Source organism: Gorilla gorilla, chromosome 19, assembly GCF_029281585.2.
Source record: "Gorilla gorilla gorilla isolate KB3781 chromosome 19, NHGRI_mGorGor1-v2.1_pri, whole genome shotgun sequence".
In the NCBI taxonomy this organism is placed as follows: domain Eukaryota; kingdom Metazoa; phylum Chordata; class Mammalia; order Primates; family Hominidae; genus Gorilla; species Gorilla gorilla.
In genome coordinates this window covers 19955635-19976291 of record NC_073243.2, presented here as the reverse complement: position 1 = coordinate 19976291, position 20657 = coordinate 19955635, and the positions used below count along the sequence as shown (strand labels likewise).

The 20657-nt window shown below is 50.1% G+C and overlaps 1 protein-coding gene across 34 annotated transcripts in view; it reads right to left on the bottom strand.

Moving 5' to 3' along the window:
* MINK1 (misshapen like kinase 1) overlaps window positions 1-20040 on the bottom strand; it is a 68218-nt gene extending 48178 nt beyond the window's left edge. For 23 of the 34 annotated variants that reach the window (XM_055367187.2, XM_055367188.2, XM_055367190.2 and 20 more), the window contains exon 1: window positions 19617-19920. In XM_055367187.2, the coding sequence (XP_055223162.1) occupies window positions 19617-19673 (57 nt within the window). In that variant the 5' untranslated portion in view covers window positions 19674-19920. Of the gene's footprint in view, window positions 1-19616 lie in introns of all 34 variants that reach the window. The other 11 variants (XM_063700530.1, XM_063700531.1, XM_063700536.1 and 8 more) reach the window with 5 other exon arrangements.
* Window positions 20041-20657: the final 617 nt, after the last annotated feature.

Below are 20657 nucleotides of genomic sequence, written 5' to 3'. Positions count from 1 at the left end.
CACACTCCACCCATCAACCACACTCCCCGACCAACCACACTCCCCCACCAACCACACTCCCCCACCAACCACACTACCCCCATCAACCACACTCCCCCCATCAACCACACTCCCCCACCAACCACACTCCCCCACCAACCACACTCCCCCACCAACCACACTCCCATCAACCACACTCCCCCTCAACCACACTCCCATCAACCACACTCCCCATCAACCACACTCCCCTCACCAACCACACTCCCCCACCAACCACACTCCCCCGCCAACCACACTCCCGCTCAACCACACTCCACCCACCAACCACACTCCCCCACAAACCACACTCCCCCACCAACCACACTCCCATCAACCACACTCCCCCCATCAACCACACTCCCACACCAACCACACTCCCCCACCAACCACACTCTCCCAACCACACTCCCCCACAAACCACACTCCCCCAACCACACTCTCCCACCAACCACACTCCCCCACAAATCATACTCCCCCCACCAACCACACTCCCCCACAAATCACACAGCCCCCACCTAGTAGATTCTATCTCCCTCTGTGGGCCAAACAGGTTCTTCCTCAGGCTCACATATGACTGCTGTACAGCTGAATATCCCAGCTATGGTTTACCTGGAGCCTTGCCAATTCTCATGCTGGTGCCTTTTGGTTCTTGCTGGTGTGGGGATGAGGCAGAGGGGCAGGAACACTGCACTAACTAGTGGCTTTCTCTCTGTTCCTTCTCACTCCTGGGTCTCCACATGCTGTTCATCACTCTCCTCCTCTTTACCTGGATGCCTCGTGCCTGTGCCTCCTGACCTCCACTGAGACAATGTCACCTCCAGGAAGTGCCCCTGACGATCCTCTCCTCCCACAATACCCTGTACTGACCCTTTCATGACACCAATTACATTTTTGTGATTGATTCTCTTATCTGTCTCCTCTGCTAGACTAAGTTCTTGGAGGTCAGGGCTGCCCTCAATACCTGTCTGTGGAATGAATGAATACAGAAATAAAAGAAAAACCTCCCTCCTTCCTTAATGCAGCAGTTATCTAGAAAAACCTCCCTCCTTCCTTAATGCAGCAGTTTCTAACACTAGTTTTGGATTATCTCCATCCTTCCAAAATAATCCTTGAATAGTCACTTAAGTGGAATGCATTAGAGCAGCTACTAAAAGTGAATCTTCTTTTTGTCCTATGAATCAGCACCTCATAATTTATATGCTTGGTAAATGTTTTAACAGAGAGTGGACTTTCTTAGTTTTTTTTTTTTTTTTTTTTTTTTTTGAGACAGAGTCTCACTCTGTTGCCCAGGCTGGAGTGCAGTGAAGCGATCTCAGCTCACCGCATCCTCCGCCTCCCCGATTCAAGTGATTCTCCTGTCCCAGCCTCCCAAGTAGTTGGGATTACAGGCACAAGCCACCACGCCCGGCTAATTTTTGTATTTTTAGTAGAGACAGGGTTTACCTTGTTGGTCAGGCTGGTCTTGAACTCCTGACCTCAGGTGATCCACCCACCTTGGCCTCCCAAAGTGCTGGGATTACAGGTGTGAGCCACCACGCCCGGCCCGAGAGTGGACTTTCTTAAGGCAGGGAATTCCTACATGGTTGGCAAAAACCACACAGGAACACTAATAATGACCCAAAGAGGTCGGGAGACAACAGGGCCAGGAGAGATGAAGGGAAGGCTTCCCGGAGGAGAAAAGAGCTCAGCGCAGTGGAAAGGAGAAGGAAACGGGCAGAGGCTGGGCTGGGTGAGAAGGGCCAAAGAAGTCCCCATCGCAGGGGGGCAGACAGCAAGCAGGAAGGCTCTAAGATGGAAGAGGGTAACTCAGGGGTAGGCTTTCTTAGCTGAGGACAATAGCAAGACAGGAGTGTGGTGAAATGGAATGATGGTGCTTAGTGTTTACTGCACTAAGAATCAGAAGGCCTGGGCACTGGTTCTGACTCTTCTGTATAATTTAGGCAAATCCGCAAATCACTTAACCTCTTGGAGGTTCTTTTCCTTATCTACCCAGGCCCATTTCACAAGAATTCACCGATGTAGAAACATTTTAAAATCCATAAAGTGCTACAAATTTGCATAGAGTCATTATGAAGAAACTGACTCCCACAAAGCAAGGCCAAACTGTGGCAAAAAGTGATTTACTAAAACTGTTGGCGTTACTGGGATTTAGGGTGAAGTGTGGCAGTTCAGGAGAGAAGAAACAAGATAAAAAGTAGAATTGAGAGGAAGGCAGGTGAGACAGAAGGGAGGAAAACCAGATCTGTGGCCTCGGAGGCAGGCTGACAGGGGCAGGGAGGAGGGCCAGTCCCTGGGAAGCAGACACCAGAGAGAGCAAGGAAGGGCACAGCATGGCAGTGGGAGGGGGCAGAAAGGAGATGCCAGGCCCGTTCAGGCTGGCAGATACCAAGCTAACAGAGGAGGACAACACTAGTAATGAGGGGTTGGATAATAATAAGGCTTCTTGCTGCTGGCTTTCAATTGCAGCACAAACAGATCATTATATCTTATTGCCAGCCTCCTTCTGTGGGAGTCAGGTGTCCACAAACCCAAGGGAAGAGACTAGGGAAGCTTCATGACCAAGAAAACTTGTGACCTATACCCATATGATTTCGAATTCCAGAAGACCAATGAGAGGCCATGAGAGAAAACTTAGGAAGGAGAGCTCTGAAGGAGAAGGGGACAGGAAAAGAGATCCTGGAAGGAGAGGGAGAGGGTGTGAAGCTGAGTCAGCTGGAGGAAGAACAGGTAGAGGGCCGGGGGAGGGGCAGCAGGAAGGGGAGGAAGGACTGTCTGAATCACACTCTGAGAAAGAACAGGGTTACTCTCCAAAGGGTGGAGATCAGATATTCTCTGGCCCCACCAAGGACCAACCCAGGATAAATTACAGCTGAAGAGATGCAGGTGAGACAGAAGGCGAACTTCCTGACCAGCAGGATGGAGCAAACATGTTCACTCAACTTTTCACCAGGCCTGTCTCTCCTGTTTATCCTAAGAAACCTTCCCAGACACCTTTCATGCCAAATCTATGGCCTGGTGAGCCAGCTCATGCATTCATTCAACAAACACTGAGTGTCAGCTATGTAGAGGCATTGCTAGATACTACAACGTGGCATTGAACAAAACAGAAATGGTCCCTTCTTCCTTCATGGAGCTTACAGTCTAATCAAGGAAGCAGACATTAAAGACATAATTACACAACACCTGTGAAAGACTCTGATGAGAAAATACAGAGTGCTATCAGAACGATTCAAGGAGGCTGCCACGCTTGCGTCACTGCACTACAGCCTGGATGACAGAGGGAGACAGTGTCTCAAAAAAAAGAAGAAAAGAAAGATTAAAGGGAGGTCATGATGGGAAGGGAGCCAGGAAAGGCTTGCTAAGGAAGTGATATTTAAGCTGAGACCAGCCGGGAGTGGTGGCTCACACCTGTAATCCCAGCGCTTTGGGAGGCCGAGGCGGGCGGATCACCTGAGGCCGGGAGTTCAAGACTAGCCTGACCAACATGGAGAAACCCCATCTCTACTAAAAATACAAAAAATTAGCTGGGCGTGGTGGCGGGTGCCTGTAATCCCAGCTACTCGGAAGGCTGAGGCAGGAGAATGGCTTAAACCAGGAGATGGAGGTTGCGATGAGCCAAGATCGCACCATTGCACTCCAGCCTGGGCAACAAGAGCAAAACTCCATCTCAAACAAACAAACAAAAAAACACGCTGAGACCACAGGGACAGGCAAGAGTTAACCAAGGGAGGAGCAGGGGTGGGGAGCTCACAAAGGCTCAAGGCAGGAATCTCAAATCTCCAGGCAAGGCAGAGTAAGGAGCCCAGCATCCTGAGCCGCCCAGCCTTCAATCTGTGCCTTTCAATAAAGCTCTTTATACATTTCTGTGCGAATGTCTTGTCTCTCACATCCCAACAAAGCTGTGTGTCCCCAAGGGTGAGGCATAGGTTTTCCCCTCAGGCTGAATGCTTTCTCTGGGTGGGTCCAGAGTTTTTACAGAAAACAGCACGCAGGGCCAGAGTGACTGCCCAGTGATTGCCGGAATTCCTGAGTCAGGACAAACAGGAGTTTCGTGTTCAGATAGAGGATTTTGAAGTTACTCTTCCTTGCAGTGACGCTGGAAGACTTTCAGGAGATGGTAGGAGGCTCTAGGACTGGGAAAGTGGAGCCAAGCCCACAGAATTCCAGGTCTACACCTGGGGATCACTGACTCACTCTCAGCCATTTACCTTAAAATCAATAGACTGGGTGGTTTTCTCTTTCTTAAACAAAATACTAAGTCAGGGGGAGAGGAATATTAAAGAACCCCAGGAGACACGCTTTCTGGGAACTCTGTGCAATAAGAGATGTTGGGCAGCTACCACCTGTCTAATGAGCATTTACCAGACTAAGCACTTTACATCCCTTTTATTTAATCCTCTCAACATCCCTATTAGGTGAGTCTTGTTACCTTCATTTTACAAAGGACAAAACTGAGGCACAGGGGCCAGGTTCGCGGTGGCTTAGGCCTGTAATCCCAGCACTTTGGGAGGCTGAGGCGGACGGATCACCTGAGGTCAGGAGCTCAAGACAAGCCTAGCCAACATGGCAAAACCCCACCTCTACTAAAAAATACAAAAATGAGGCCAGGCGCGGTGGCTCACGCCTGTAATCCCAGCACTTTGGGAGGCCGAGGCGGGCGGATCACAAGGTCAGGAGATCGAGACCATCCTGGCTAACATGGTGAAACCCCGTCTCTACTAAAAATACAAAAAATTAGCCAGGTGTGGTGGCAGGTGCCTGTAGTCCCAGCTACTTGGGAGGCTGAGGCAGGAGAATGGCGTGAACCTGGCAGGCGGAGTTTGCAGTGAGCCGAGATCACGCCACTGCACTCCAGCCTGGGCGATAGAGTGAGACTCCGTCTCAAAAAATACCCCCAAACACTGAGGCATAGGGGTATGAGTTACTTGCCAAAGAACACGTAGTAAGTGACAGAACTGGGGTTTGAATCAAGTCTGTCTCCAAGGTCTGTGCAGTTGCAGGGAGCGATGGGGAAGGTCCCCCATTCCAGGTCCCTCTCTGTCCCTAAGGAACAATTCCCTGTCTTCACAAGTCAATCCCCACTTGGTTCTGACTGCTTTTCCTCCTCAGCACTAGCAGACTCAGGAAACCGTCTCTGGAGTGTACATATTCTGAAGGTCATATTTCAAATCAAATAGTCCTTCAGAGTCCCTCCCGTCCTCCCTCCCTCCTTCTTCCTCTCTCTCCCCCCGTCTCTCTCCTTTTAAACAGAGATGAGGTCTCTGTGTTGCCCAGGCTGGTCTCAAGCTACTGAGCTCAAGCACTCCACCCACCTCTGCCTCCCAAAGTGCTGGGAGTACAAGCATGAGCCACTGTACTGGGCCCAGACCTTTTTCTGAAACTTCCCTTTATTTTTTGTGTCCTTCCCATGGATGCTGGGCTCCATGCCCACACTCCAACACTGCGCCCAACCTGAGATCTCTCTACACAGTAGGAACTGATGTTTCCGAGACCAGCTCTGAGACACCACCCGCCCTGGCCACTGGCACCCCCCGTTTCTGTCAGCTCCTCCCAGCTTAACACACAGTCACCACCTCATACATGCACTTTTCCTTATATATAGAACACTGTAAATTACACATTTAATATATTCATATGTTTAAGTCAGTGTGAGAACAAATAAAGCATATTTTGACCTCTATGACAGGGGGCTGGCTCTGTCTCATAGTAGGCACTCAAAAATTTTTAGGAAGAAATAAGGACTCCTGGGCCTGAAGGGATCTTAGGGAATCCTATCATCCTACAGTCCTCGGGAAACACTCCCTGCAACTGCATAGGCTTTGGAGACAGACTTGGATTCAAACCAGCATCAGCTCACCTAGTCAGGCGTGGTGGTGGGAGCCTGTAATCTCAGCTACGCTAGAGGCTGAGGCAGGAGAATTGATTGAACCGAGGAGGCAGAAGATGCAGTGAGCCGAGACTGCGCCACTGCACTCCAGCCTGAGCGAGACTCCATCTGAATGAATGAATGAATGAATGAATGAATGAACTGGAACCAAAACTAGAACCAGGTCGCCCAGCTCCTCATGCCATGTTCACTCCATGGATCACATTGCCTCAAAGGCAAAGTCAAACAACCCGTTGTGTTAGCAGGCCTCCCACTGACAGCTCTTTAGAGATGGGCAATTTGGGCCACCTGAGGAGGTTATGAGGCCAGGACAGGAGAGCCGGGCAGTAGCAGGTATGTTCATTGTTAACTTGTGAAACACAACTCAGCTGCAAAGACTACACTGTGGACTCCACGCTGACCAATCTCACACGAGATCTCTGTTTCTGGTGGGGACTGGGCAATGCGGCAGAGTGATGAGGCATGAGTATGGGAAGTCAGCTCTCACTAGCTCTGAGGCCTTGGCCGACTGCTGGCGCCTTCTGAAATGTAAGATGGGGCCGAGCTTGTGGCTCACACTTGTCATCCTAGCACTTTGGGGGGCAGAGGTGGGAGGATCACTTGAGGCCAGGAGTTCAAGGCTACAGCGAGTTATGATCATGCCACTGCACTCCAGCCTGGTCAACAGAACACAACCCTGTCTCAAAAAAAGTCATAATAAGATGGCCCATAGAGGCTCTGCTTTAAACACAAACACTTCAATCACTTATTACTTGTATTGGCGATGGTGATGGGAACAACATCCAGGCAGACTGTAGGATAACACCTAAGGATGTTAGTGTCTCTAGGAGTCATCAATTGGAACATTCCTTCATTCAAACTTTGAACATTAGGGTGGGGTGGACTGAGACTCAGTCCAAGGAAAACAGCTGACTGCCATTCAGACCTGGCTCAGCCTAAGAAAAAAGTACACTTTAGACTGCAGTAAGAGGAATTGTGGTGGGAAGGGCCATTCGGTATTGGGCAGTTCCTGGAAGGTGTCATCAAATACATGCAGCTTCCTCTAAGGTTGTACAAGGAGACAGAGAAAAAAGACCTCATGAGTCCTTGAGTCTTCCCTTGATCCTTGCAATCTGACACTATTGTGAGGAAACGCAGAGGTCTTTTGCACTGCAGGCTTCTGCCTGGTAATGTAAGGGCACAGCCCACAACAGTGTACCCTAAGATACCACCCCAGCCTACCAGCTAGAGGCCTGTATTTTGACCTCTAAGACAGGGGGCTTTCCTGCCCTCCTCTCTTCCTGGGCCACCTGGAGAATTAGTGTGTCACTCCCTCCCTTTTTCCTCCTTCCCCATGAAGGTCAATGAGAAACTGTAAATAGCAAGGATGAGGGAAAGTGAGGAGGCCAGGGAGGCCATTGCATTCATCTCTGTTCTAAAATATCCAACTCAGCCACATGCGGTGGCTCACGCCTGCAATCCCAGCACTTTGGGAGGCCGCGGCAGGTGGATCACTTGAGGTCAGGAGTTTGAGACAAGCCTGGCCACCACAGTAAAACCTCCATCTCTACTAAAAATACAAAAATTAGCTGGGCGTGGTGACGCACGCCTGTAGTCCCAGCTATTATGCTTGGGAGGCTGAGGCAGGAGAATCGCTTGAACCCAGGGGTGGAGGCTGCAGTTGAGCCAAGATTGCGCCACCGCACTCCAGCCTGGGTGACAGAGCAAGACTCTCTCTCAAAAAAAAAAAAAAAAAAAAAACCCAACTCAATTCCAGGTCATGCTTTGGGTCTGTCCAGGAGTATGAACACTAGAGGAATACAGAGCCTGACCTGGCTGTCAACTGTCGAGGCCTGGAGGTCCAGGAGGGCTGACCGCCCTTTAACACATGTACCCCTCACATACTAATACAGAAATGCTGTTACATTCTATGATCTTCATCCCCTAAACGACCTTATTTCCAACTTCCTCTAGCACCTACCCATCAGACCCCCAGGATGAGATGAAGTAAGCGGCTGAAAACAAGCAAGATGACGAACATGAGCATAGCAGAACCAGAACGCAAGTCATGGCTGGGGGGTGGCAAAAGGAACTGAATACGGAACAGAAACCCTTAACTTCTCTTGCTACTGCCCAGTCCTCTTGTGATTCCAGGCAGCCATTTCATTTAAAATCCCTTTCAGAAACCTGTCATCTTGCATTAGAGCTGGGAGGGGGTTGTGTTCTGGGTTGGCTGATGATACGTGGACTTCTGAGACATGCACCTAGGCGGACTCAACAAATATTAACCATCTGCTTGGTCAGACCCTCTGCTCAACTCTGCACACACAAAAGACGATGAGATGCAGAATGGTGGTTGCCAGGGGCTGGAAGGCGGAGGGTTCAGAGAGTCAGTGTTTAATGGGTACGGAGCTTCATTTAGGGAGGATGAAGAAGTTCTGGAGATGGATAGTGGTTACAGTTGTACAACAATGTGAATGCACTTAATGCCACAGAACTGTACACTGAAAAATGGTTATAATGGTAAGTCTTACGTATACTTAATCACATTAAAAAACAACAACAACACATTTTTAAAGGGTGGGGGGAAATGAGACAGCCTTCCTCTCCTCCCTCTGAAGAGGCTTTCTTTTGAATTATTCGACTATCTTTCCTGCAGACCAAATATTCTGAAGTCTTCTGCATGTCCTTCTCATCATCACAGTGATCTACCCAGCGGCCCTACATTTAGAAATCTCTATTAGTTCTGGGTACGAGCCCCGTGGAGCTCTGTATTCCCAACATGTGCTCCCCAGTGCCAACCCACCACCTGTTCAGCTCAGGCTGAGGTCACTTACTCTCCCCACCTCAAAAAGACCCAGGTATACGAATAAAAGGTGTCCTCTATTAAGACACAGATCTAGAGGCCAAGTGCTCCTGGAGGGCAGTAACTATCTCTCATACAGACTGTCTCCAGCCCATGAAACAGGCCATATTCCAAAAGTCTCCAAAAACTTTACCAAGAAACGTTATGGATAATGTTTTAGTCCTCAGTAAGCCCACAAAGCCTGTTTACCATAAGTCACAGAAATATCACACATTTACAATTAAAACAGGCAGGCCGGTGACGGTGGCTCACATTTGTAATCCCAGCATTTTGGGAGGCCGAGAGGTGGGTGGATCACCTGAGGTCAGGAGTTCAAGACCAGCCTGACCAACATGGTGAAACCCTGTCTCTACTAAAAATACAAAAATTAGCCAGGTGTGGTGGTGCGCACCTGTAATCCCAGCTACTCGGGAGGCTGAGACAGGAGGATCTTGAACCCGGGAGGTGGAGGTTGCAGTGAGCCTAGATCGCACCACTGTACTCCAGCCTGGGCAACAGAGCAAGGGTTCATCTCAAAAAAAGCAAAAACAAACCAAAAAACAGGCAGAAAACAATACCAGTTGCATGTAGTCTAGAGTGCCAGCTACACACTGCCCTCCTGTCCTCCCCTCAGTGCCCACCCCCAAATACCCACCGCCACGTGGGAGCAGGTCTCCCTCCAACAGCATGGCAGCCCAGGTTTTGGAGTCAGACTTGAGTCTGAATGTGGGCTCTGCTGCTTACTGGCTGTCCAACCTCAGGCAAGTTACTTAACTTCCAAGTTAATTTCTGTAAGCTTTGGTTTCTTCATCTTGCAAATGAGGATAATATTGTCCACCTCAAAGGGTTCTTGTGAGGGACAATGAGATTACAGAAGGAAAGAACCTACTGCACAGTAAGTGTTCATTACTGTTCTTATTCCAACCCCAAACACCCCCTTCTGAAATGAATCTGCATCATAATATAAATGACTTTATCAGAGCAATCTTTGTTCCAAACAGAAGACAGACAGAAAAACGACTTACTAGAACCAACCAACTTCCTTTTTTTCTTTTTCTTTTTCTTTTTTTTTTTGTGACGGAGTCTCGTTCTGTCGCCCAGGCTGGAGTGCAGTGATGCAATCTAGGCTCACTGCAACCTCCGCCTCCTGAGTTCAAGTGATTCTCCTGCCTCACCCTCCCCAGTAGCTGGGATTACAGGTGCCTGCCACCATGCCTGGCTAATTTTTTGTATTTTTAGTAGAGACAGGGTTTCACTATGTTGGCCAGGCTGGTCTCGAACTCCTGACCTCAAGTAATCTGCCTGCCTCAGCCTCCCAAAGTGCTGGGATTACAGGCATGAGCCACCGCGCCCAGCCCAAACCAACTTCTGATCCACATCCTGCCTGTTGCCCCTACCCTGCTTCGACACGCGGGGCTCAGGCAGTTTCCACTGTGAGGAATGACCTTGTTAAGGTTAGGCGGACTCTCTCCACCTCCTCCAAACCTTAGCTACCCAAGGCCAGGAGCCTACCAAGTTCTGCTCTCTTGACTAGGACTGGGAAACAGCGAGCGGTGGAAGGCAGCTCTGCACAGCTCCAGCTCATCCCGCTCAGCTGTGCTGCTTCCCAGCCACTCGTCCACCCTGAAAGGATACACTAGGGCAAGGTGTCCTCTACTGTCTCTGGTCACTCCCCCAGATGTAAGTAATGACATTCATTCACCACACCTCTGTCTTCAAAAAGACAAGTGTAGGATGAAAAGACCCCAGAGAAGAGACGATATGCTGGCCCCTCTCTAAGACGCCACATGCACCTGCCTATCTTTGCCTCACGCTGCTTAGGCTTTGGGGCACTCTGTCCAACTGTTTTCTTGAAGACTCTTTCCTGAGTCACTTAGAACTAAAGACTAAGTATTGCAAGCTTCAGCCACTTTCTTAAAAATGTGCCTTGAAAGAAAGAGTGGGTGGGTGGTGAAAAGAGAACATGAAAATCTTCCTTACAGTCTGGCTGGGAGCCTACCTATTTTACCTCCAGAGGTACGCTAGCAGACAAAAGCTGCTAGATATGTGCCATGCACAAGGGTAATTTAGAGCCCACATTCCTCTCTCTACCTGGAAAGAAGTACACAGGGGACTTAGGAACTACTTCCTACTTCATGGAAGAAACCTGTCCAGTCCCTCCCCGGGTCTCTCCCACGTCCATAACAAGTTCATGAGAGGTACCAGTGGCAATATGGGTGGAGAAACAGTTCTTCGATGCACTGTCCCGGACTCTGCCAGATGGTTAACATCCCCAATCCCCATGTGCTAAATGCCGTTAGTGCTCCCAAGGCAGTTTTTTTTTTTTTTTGGACGGAGTCTCGCTCTGTCGCCCAGGCTGGAGTGCAATGGCGCGATCTAGGCTCACTACAAGCTCCGCCTCCCGGGTTCACGCCATTCTCCTGCCTCAGCCTCCCAAGTAGCTGGAACTACAGGCGCCTACCACCGCGCCCGGCTAATTTTTTTTGTATTTTTAGTAGAGACGGGGTTTCACCGTGTTAGCTAGGATGGTCTCGATCTCCTGACCTCGTGATCCGCCCACCTCCGCCTCCGAAAGTGCTGGGATTACAGGCGTGAGCAACCGTGCCCGGTGCTCCCAAGACAGTTAATCCTCCCTCCTCAGCATTTCCGAACACCCCCTGGAGGCCAGCGGTGCCCTGGCTGAGAACCAGAGTCAGCACCTGTACTGCTTTGTATCCCACCGTGCCCAGCATATACTGGGCACCCTGTACTAATTGTGGATTGAATCTAGTAGGAAAGGTCCAGTCACAGACATACTTAGATCCATGTCTCTTACCAAGTAATTTCTGAACCCCTACTGTGTGCTCAGCATCTTTACAGGGATCAAGAGGAAATATGGATCACAGTCTCTACACATAAGGAAGTGGTAGGAAAAACAAGACCATAAAACATTATTCAATATAAGGCAATATATAAGCCAATGCTAAATTGTAAGGTCTGTGAGAAAGTGGATGATGTGATCAGTAAAGGCTGGCAAAATCAGGGGGGGCTTTGTGGGAAAAAAACATAAGTTGAGGTGGCTCTTGAAGGAGGTGGGATTGTCTTCATTCAGCCCTACCGATCCTCAGTCTGTCCCTGCCAGGACCGCTGTTCATAGAAAACTCCTCTAAGCCTGTGGTTCTAGGAGCAATTCGGCAACCCAAGCCCTTCAAATCCCATCCCCAGGTGGTTCCTGGGACAAGACGGTGTGAGAAATTTCCCATTCTTTGTCAGAAGACCAGAGAATATCAGGCCTGCTTTCAGGAGGCCTGCTCATCCCAAAGGCAATGGAAGAAACCACTGGCGGAAGTGCCCATGCGGAGATGCCCAAGACAGAACCAAAAAGCATTTGGTGCTACGTGTACATACTGAGTCACAGGCTCTAAGTGCTGGGGCTCCCAGTTGTGACCACAGACACTCCCCACGTCGCCTGTCCCCTGTGGCCCTGGAATTTACCTGCTGTGGATGAACCTGAGGTCTCAGCTATCTCCTCTGTCAAAGGTCTTCCTGTCTCCTCCCTCGCCAACTATCACCATGTTTCTTAGGCAGCTCGTCCCCATTTCCTCCATTCATCTCTCTCCAGCCACCCAGGCTCCTCCCACAGGCTGTGCCACCAAACTCTCCTCACAGCCCACCTCACCGTCTTCTACGCTGCCATCCTCCCGACATTCAAGCTGGTCCCAGAGTCTGACTCCTCCAGGAAGCCCAAGACTTGTGGCTTCCCCAACCCTGTTTCCTTTCAAACACGCAAAATCAGTAACACTCCCCCTCCACACCCCACTCATCCTTTACTTGTACACAATGTAAATGGAGAGTCTTGTCTATTTATATACACTATCTATCCAATGTTAGAAAGAATCCCACTTCCCACAGACCATGCAGCTAAGCTGAGGGCTGGGCCTACTTGTTCTTATTTCCGTGAGACTTACCTACCTTCCAAACCCCAGGCACCCCTTAGGCTAATAACATCTAGGGATACACCCTCCTCTCTCATATACCCCATTCTGAGGAGCCACATCTAAGTCTACAGACCCAGGACCCAGAGTCCCTCCCCCAGTGAGTAAAAATGAGGATTATATGAGTCATAAGCTCTTTCCATATACATGCTCTTAACTTTTGAGACAAACAAATAAACCATTTTTTTCCCCTCCCACAGGAAGATTCAGAAGAAATCCTTTTGGAATTAAGCCTGGAGTTTCCACCCCATCCTCAGGCTTCTTGCCCTCAATTGTTGACCAAATGCTTCACCATAAGAATGGCCCCATTCCAGAGTCTCCCAATTCTCACCATCACCAAACTCTACCTGCTGGTTCAACTCTATCTGATCTTTCTGCAGCAATGCCAGTTTAGCTTTCTGACATGATTTACGTCTCTCTCAATCAACTAGGTATTTTTGTCTTATAAAAGTTTTGTCTCGTAAAAGCAATTTTTTTCAATGACACAGACCTCAGGAGATCCTGAGAACATATGCTCAAAACAACTCTTGTTATATGTGCCCACGGCATGTTAAAGTTTTCACTACAGTCCTTATCATGGCTTGCAATCACACACACACACACACACACACACATTAATAAATAATTACTTGATTAATGTCTCTCCCTACTACTAGACTGTATCACCACTGTGTCCTCTGTGCCTAGTTCTAGATCTTTCCTCAAACAGAACACAAAATCCTACCCACACGTAGCACGTACAACCTCAGGCTGTCTAGCCACTGGACAAAATCTCCAGGGGCTCTCTTGGGTCACTACAATTCCATCCCTCTTTTCTCTCCTCCCTTTACTATTCCCGCCCTTAGTAAGAACAAAGAGCCTCAAAACCCTTTTTCCATTACCCCCTAGAAGAGCTTCCTATAGATAAGAGAAGCCCAGTCTCAAGTCAAGGACTGGTTGGTTCGGAGGAGAATGGCAAAAGAACTGGAGAGAGCAAATGACCGTGAGCTGTGGACAGGATCCAAGTCTTCCACCAAGTCACGTTTTTGTATCTTACTATACTCTCTGTGAATTCAAGAAATGCTTTGAGAGTTGACTTATTAACCTGATCACTTTTGTTCTGTCTTCAATCCAGGAAAGAGAAGACTGAGACAGATAGTAGTAAAAAGTAGGTGTCGAAGGGAGTGGGGCTGAAGACCAGGTTTCAAGATGACTGCCCACTGACCACAGAAAATGAGTGTAATTCATGGAAATCAGGTTTAACAAAAATGTCCGAACCTTGAAGGTTGCAGGATATTGAGGAAAACAGTAACAGTTAAGAAAAAGAGTCTAGGCCGGGCACGGTGGCTCGCACCTGTAATCCCAGCACTTTGGGAGGCTGAGGCGGGCAGATTACAAGGTCAGGAGATCAAGACCATCCTGGCTAACACGGTGAAACCCCGTCTCTACTAAAAATACAAAAAATTAGCCAGGCATTGTGGCGGGCGCCTATAGTCCCAGCTACTCGGGAGGCTGAAGCAGGAGAATGGCGTGAACTTGGGAGGTGGAGCTTGCAGTGAGCCAAGATCGCGCCACTGCACTCCAGCCTGGGCGACAGTGTGAGACTGCGTCTCAAAAAAAAAAAAAAAAGAGTCTAGGCTTGGAAAGGCATTGCTTTGCTTGGGTGGATGTCCCCAGAGATCTGGTTAAATAGCTTAGTAGAGGACTGAGTACTATATTACATCCTTTCCATAGAATCTGGAACCTGATTCTCAATACAGTAGACTGCCAATGCTTGGCGACTGACTGGTGCAGGACAGGGGATTATTGATAACTTTCTCTGATTCAACTTTGTCTGGAGACAGAAATATTAGACAGGCAGACTCTCACAGGCTTCTGGAGATGTTCTCCAGTCCAGAATTGCTTTATGTTTCTGGGTTGAGAGGTTACTGCATGCCTTATCTACAGACCTACACCAGAATACAAGCTTATCAAGAGCGGCTGCACACTTCCTGCCATCATGTCCCCTAAATGACAAACAAAGATGGTTTACATGTGCAAGTTGTGTGTGTTACCCTGTCTTAGGCACACAGTTCAATGCAGAAAGGAATGGAGGCCAGATGTGAAGTCAGGATTCTACCCAGCACAGTTTTAATTGAGCTCCTGGGGCAAGAGTGAGGGGGTGGGCCAGCTGCCTCTCTTGCTGACCTTACTGTTATCTTAACTGTCAAAACCTCCCCGCTGTGTATATCCCTAAGGACTATGGCAAACTGTCCTATCCCATAGCATAAAGGATGGGGATGTCTCTCCCTCTGTTTGGGGAATGACTGATCACCTAGTTTCAGCCAAGTTCTCAGTAATCTTCCTTCCGTCATTTTGCCAAAGCAGCATTTCACTTCACTCTAAATGCCTCGAGCTCTCCAAACAGCCCCACTCCCCTTTTGCAATTTTCCAGGGAAAAAAAGTCACTATTGAATGTCCTTACTTCTGCAGCAGGAGGTCACTCTTCCCATTCTCCTGCCTAAGGCATCTGTCATCAACATTTGGACAGCTAGCACATCAGAACACAGAGGCAGTCCCACGTTGCTCAGCAGCCTAGAAATACATGCCCAGAACTGCCAGCTTTCCGAGTGGTGCTGGCTCCACAGCCGCATGAAGAGAGGAGGAAGGCGAAGACACTTATCCAAAGAACAGACACAACAACACAAAATCATTTGAAAAAGAACATCTCTGTCAGCAGCTACCACCGAGCAACAAGTCCTTGAATGTGCTCCATGCTATGATTTCAATCCAGCGACGCTAAGCATAGCTCCACAGTTTCAAGGACACTGCAGTCAAACTTCGAGCTGGACGGTAAAAAGAAGCTGTTTGATTTACGAAGTGGGTCAACCAAAAGGAGCAATGCAAAAGGAAAGAGGTCAGGCCGGGGCCTGCCCCCTCCTTGTCCCATCCACTTCCGCTGATATTTATCCTTTGTGAGAAGCCAAGAGTTCCAAGTCAGAAGGTTCTCCTGGAATATAACCAAGCTTAGACACAGGCCCACATTTTCTCTTGGATGATCCTAACTTTACTTCAAGGGCATCGCTCAGCTGGAGGCTTCCAGAACTGTTTACCCCAGACAAGGTCTGATTCTAAAAACATCCCAGAAAAAATATATTCTTAATTGTGCATAAATAAAAGAGGGGCAAAATGAAGCCTAAGAAGCCTGGGGTTTATTGAATACTTTCTCTAAGCAAGCACTGCGCTGCGCTTTCGCGTGTTGTAAGAGGCACTTCTGCAACAAACGTTTGAGCCCCCGTTATGTGCAAAACATGCTTACAGGCACTGGGGATACAAAAATGAACAAAACAGCCAAAATCTTAGCTTTCACCGAACTGTTTGTTGTTGTTGTTGTTGTTGTTGTTTGAAACAGAGTCTGGCTTTGTCGCCCAAGCTGGAGTGCAGTGGTGCAATCTTGGCTCACTGCAGCCTCCACTTTCCAGGTTCAAGTGATTCTCCTGCCTCAGCCTCCCGAGTAACTGGGATTACAGGTGTGCACCACCATGCCTGGCTAATTTTTTTGTATTTTTTTTTTTAGTAGAGATGGGGTTTTACCATGTTGGCCAGGCTGGTCTCGAACTTCTGACCTCTCAGGTGATCCATCTGCCTCGGCCTCCCAAAGTGCTGGGATTACAGTCGTGAGCTACCACACCCGGCCACTGAACTGACATTTTAGTGGGGCTGACAGGAATATATATGTCAGCTGGTGATAAATACTATGAGGAAGGATAAAGCAGACTAAGGGAATGCTATATAAAATTTTGTATAAAAATAAAGCAGAGGAGGGAGTGCTATTTTAGATAAAGTTGTCCTGGAAGGCTTCTCTGATTGCCATTTGATAAAAATAACTATAAAAAGGGCTATCACATATATGATCACTGTGTGCTGGGAACTGTACTATGTACTTAACGTGCATTTAATCCTCAGCAACTCTGCATTCAGTACTATTACCATGCCCACGATACAGGACTGAATGAAGCTTAGAGAGGGTAAGGCTCTTGGCAGAATCTGCAGTAAGGGGAGCAGGGCCAGGGTTACATTGTAAGGGAAGAAGCTAGGACTTGAACTCAGGGCTGCAACTTCAAACCACATGCTTTTCCTCACCACGCTGCAGCTAGGCTGGTGGAGAAAAGGAAACTCAAAGAGGTCAAGTGTGGCTGTGGCTACAAAGTAGCAGGTCCATCTGGCCTCCCCACACATGGCTAAGAGATTAACGCAATTCAATCTTCCCTAATATCAGGCGATTACTCTCATCACCAGCTGAAAACCAAGCCTTATCTTGAAACAAGAGGAGAAATACACCTTGGGCTCCTTAAGGCCAGCAAATAAATACTGAATATGTTCCTCTCCCATCCCTCTCCCCAGCCCCCAACACAAGATGGTGTAGTAAAGGGAGACACCATTTCTCACTGGAAAACAGACAGGAATAGCACAAGAGATGACCACACTAGCTGCTTGACAGTGCCACTGCTCTCTGAGGTGGAGTCAGGGGGACAGGCACTGAGAAAAGGTCTGCAGCAGGGAGAAGGTAGGCCCTGGCTAGCCCCATGTCAAAGGAGGTACAGCTCTCCCTCAAGCCCTTGCATTTTAGGGTGGAAAGGGGGAAGCAGAATGCTTTCTTAAGCAGCATAAGGCAGGCCAGACAGAAGCACTGGGAGCAGGTCACCAGGTCTCCTGAGGGGAGAGGAGAGTAAGGCTGGAGGCAACTGAGGAAGGCTAACATTGCTTCAAGCCGAGAAGTCCAGAAGGGAAATACCACATGTAAGGTCAGAGGGTATTTGTGGAATTGCTGGAAATCCCAGGTTGAGGGTCCAGGCCAAACTACCAAAAGAGGCTAAAAGAGAAACCCAAGCAGAGTCCCACAAGGTTCAAAGCAAAGGTTGTGGTTTGGACCCGCCCCGTTTTTTGTTTTGTTTTGTTTTTTTTAAGACAAGGTCTCGCTTTGTCGCCCAAGCTGGAGTGCAGTGGCGCAATCTTGGCTCACTGCAACCTCCACCTCCCTGGTTCAAGCGGTTCTCCTGCCTCAGCCTCCTGAGTAGCTAGGATCACAGGTGTGTGCCACCACGTGTGGCTAATTTTTGTATTTTTAGTAAGGATGGGGTTTCACAGTGTTGGCCAGGCTGGTCCCGAACTCCTGACCTCAGGTGATGCCCCCCCTCAGCCTCCCAAAGTGCTGGGATTACAGGTGTGAGCACCTCGCCCGGCCTGACCCACCCATTTTTTATTGTATTTTAGTCACCCCAGCCACAGGAACCTGTAGCCAGTTAATCAATAACCAAGGTAGGAAGGAAAGGTGGAAGTTCATCCCAGAATGGAGCACATTAAGGGACTTTTACTCAGAATCTGGATTTCCATCTTATATCCCAACTGACTTGGGCATCCCAGTTTAAACCCTGGCCAAGCGGACCTTAAGAATCTCCCTCCTAAAGCCTTCAGACCCTCTCCTCATCAACACACACACATGTGCCTGCGCACACAGAGAAATTCAGCGTTCAGTCCCTCTCCCCAGAAATTTATCACGTTATCTCCAGCAAGTCAGGTCTCATAGCCCAACATTGCACCAAACAAATTATGACCTGAAAATGGGAAGAAAAAAAACTGTGTCACCTAGAGAAACCCAATTAACAACATGACTCTGCTCTCTTCAATTCCCCTCTCCCCTCCAGCCATATCCGGGGCACCTGTGTGGCTGACCGCCTTTTCCCACTACTGGCCATGTTCCCTGGCTGACTCAAAAGCCAGAAGACAGTCTGAGCAGGGGCCTCCAGAGAAGCGAACCTAGAGATGGGAAGTCCTGCTCTCCCCACACCTTGGCCTGGTGAGAGCGCTGGAAGGGCACAGGATCAAAACACCACCTGGCTGACAGTCTGGAGTGTTCACCTTGAAATCACTAAGTTGCCCCTTAAGCCAAAGCTCCCTGCCGAAGAAAAACATAAATGCTACAGAAAGCTCTTCCACCAGAGTGTGTAAGTGCCCCACAAGGGACAATGAACGGGTATTTCCAAGAAATTCCTGCAGCATTTGCTTCCTCTCAACCCCTTTCCTTATTAGCCCCTACCTTGAGAGGTCTCCATTGCTTCCAGCCTTTAGCTAACATAAATACCCACTGCCTTTCCAAACCTTCAGCCTGACCACATGTAGCATGTGTCGTGTGTGCGCGCGTGTGTGTGTGTAAACATCCTCTTCCCAGCCCGTGCTACAGCTTCCAAAGAGAAGAAATGCCTCCCCTCCTCCCCGAGGGCTCCCAGCCCCACGCTGCTGCAGAGTTGGTCATGTAATATTCAGGGACCCTGAGACCGGAAATGCCTGGTTCTGAACTGCTGCACTTGAAACAGGAGAGAAGGGATAGGGAAAACTGAACGTGGGATTGAGGGTGACGGTACGAGGGGTGGGGTAGCTGAAATTCCGACCAGGGAAAGGATGCAATTCAAGGGTGGGCGAGGCAGAGAAAGAGGGATGAGAGAGAGGCTGTCGAGACAGTTGCAAAGTCAAAATTCCAGGAGCTGAGGAAGAGGAGGGGAAGGAAGAAGATAGAAGTAAGGGCAAAGGTGGAAAAGGGCCGAAAGGAGGTAAGGAGCCACAATAAAGATTCTCCAGGTGATGGGGGAGGCTAAGTTTAGGCGAACCAGTGGGTCCCGAACCCCAGAGTAAAGGTAGGGTAGCACGGAAGTGTGGGGGCGGGGCACCACAGGGTGGGGACCGAACTGGCTCCCAGCATCTGCAGCCAGTGGAGAGAGAAGGGAGCAGAGGGCGGGGGCCCAGCCGCGGCGGGAGTCCGGGAAAGGGGCACGGGTCGCCAAGGGGACCCAGGCTGGTGGAGGGGGCGCCCGGGAGCACGTGAGGCGTGCAGCCACCCCGCTCCCTCCCCTGCGGCGGGGACAGGAACCAGGGCGAGGCTGGGGGACGGCGCGCTCACCCGCAGGGCGGACAGGTCGATGTCGTCCAGGCTGCGGGCGGGGGCTGGGTCGCCCATGGCCTCCGTGGGGAACGGGGCACCGGGGCCGCTCACGCTCCGGCTCGGTTACTCCACTGCCGCCGTCGCCGCTTCTCCCCCATCGGAGAACCCCGGGGGCGGACTCCACCGCGCCTCCCCCGGAGACCGGGGAGGGGGAGGGCCGGCGCGAGGACCGACCCACCGACTGACAGGCGCTATCTCCCCGGAGCCAGCCACCCGAGCCTACCACCTCTCCTGCGCAGGCGCGGAGCGGCCGCGCACTGGGAGGGTGGAAGCGCGAGCGTGACGCGAGCGCGCCGGGGCCCCCTCCCCCTAGGCGCCGACACCTGCGCGCAGGCGCAGGCGAGCAGGCGAAAGGCGCGCGCGAGGACGGAGCGACCGCGCGAGCCTGGCGTGAAAGAAGTGGGCGGCGGCCGAGGCGGCCGCGGAGCGCGCCCACCAGCTGGTGCGCGTGCGCACACGCGTTTCCTTTTCTTTCCCTATTTTTTGTGCTCTTTCTCTCCCTTATTTCCTTCTCAGATCTCCTTTGACGCCTTTCCTTCCCTTTCCCTCCTTCTTTCGTGTGCCCAGCTGCCAATCAAGCCACCCACCTTTCCATTTGCGGGGGAAGGGGGCGGTACCCAACCCCCTCTATTACTAGGGGGTTGTTATGGTAACTCCCCACGCGAGGGCTGGGTGGCCTCTAGATAGGACGGGCTGTCCACCCACCCAATTGCTATGGCAACAGTGGAGCCGCTGAGGGAGGGGCCACTCCGTGAGAACTTGGCTGGAGAAACCACGTGGGAGTTGGGGGGCAGAGGAGGGGCACCGGCTGCCTCAGGAATGCCCTTTCCACCCTCACCTAGCAGGTTGGGGAAGCATCGAGGTGCTCTCAGATCTCAGGATAAGGAATCCTACCACAGACGTGTATCTCTGCACCTCTTTTAACAAAGTGTTCTGCACAAAGGAACTGTTTCGACAATTATTCATTGATCACCGGAGTCGCGCGTGGAGGAAGGGGTG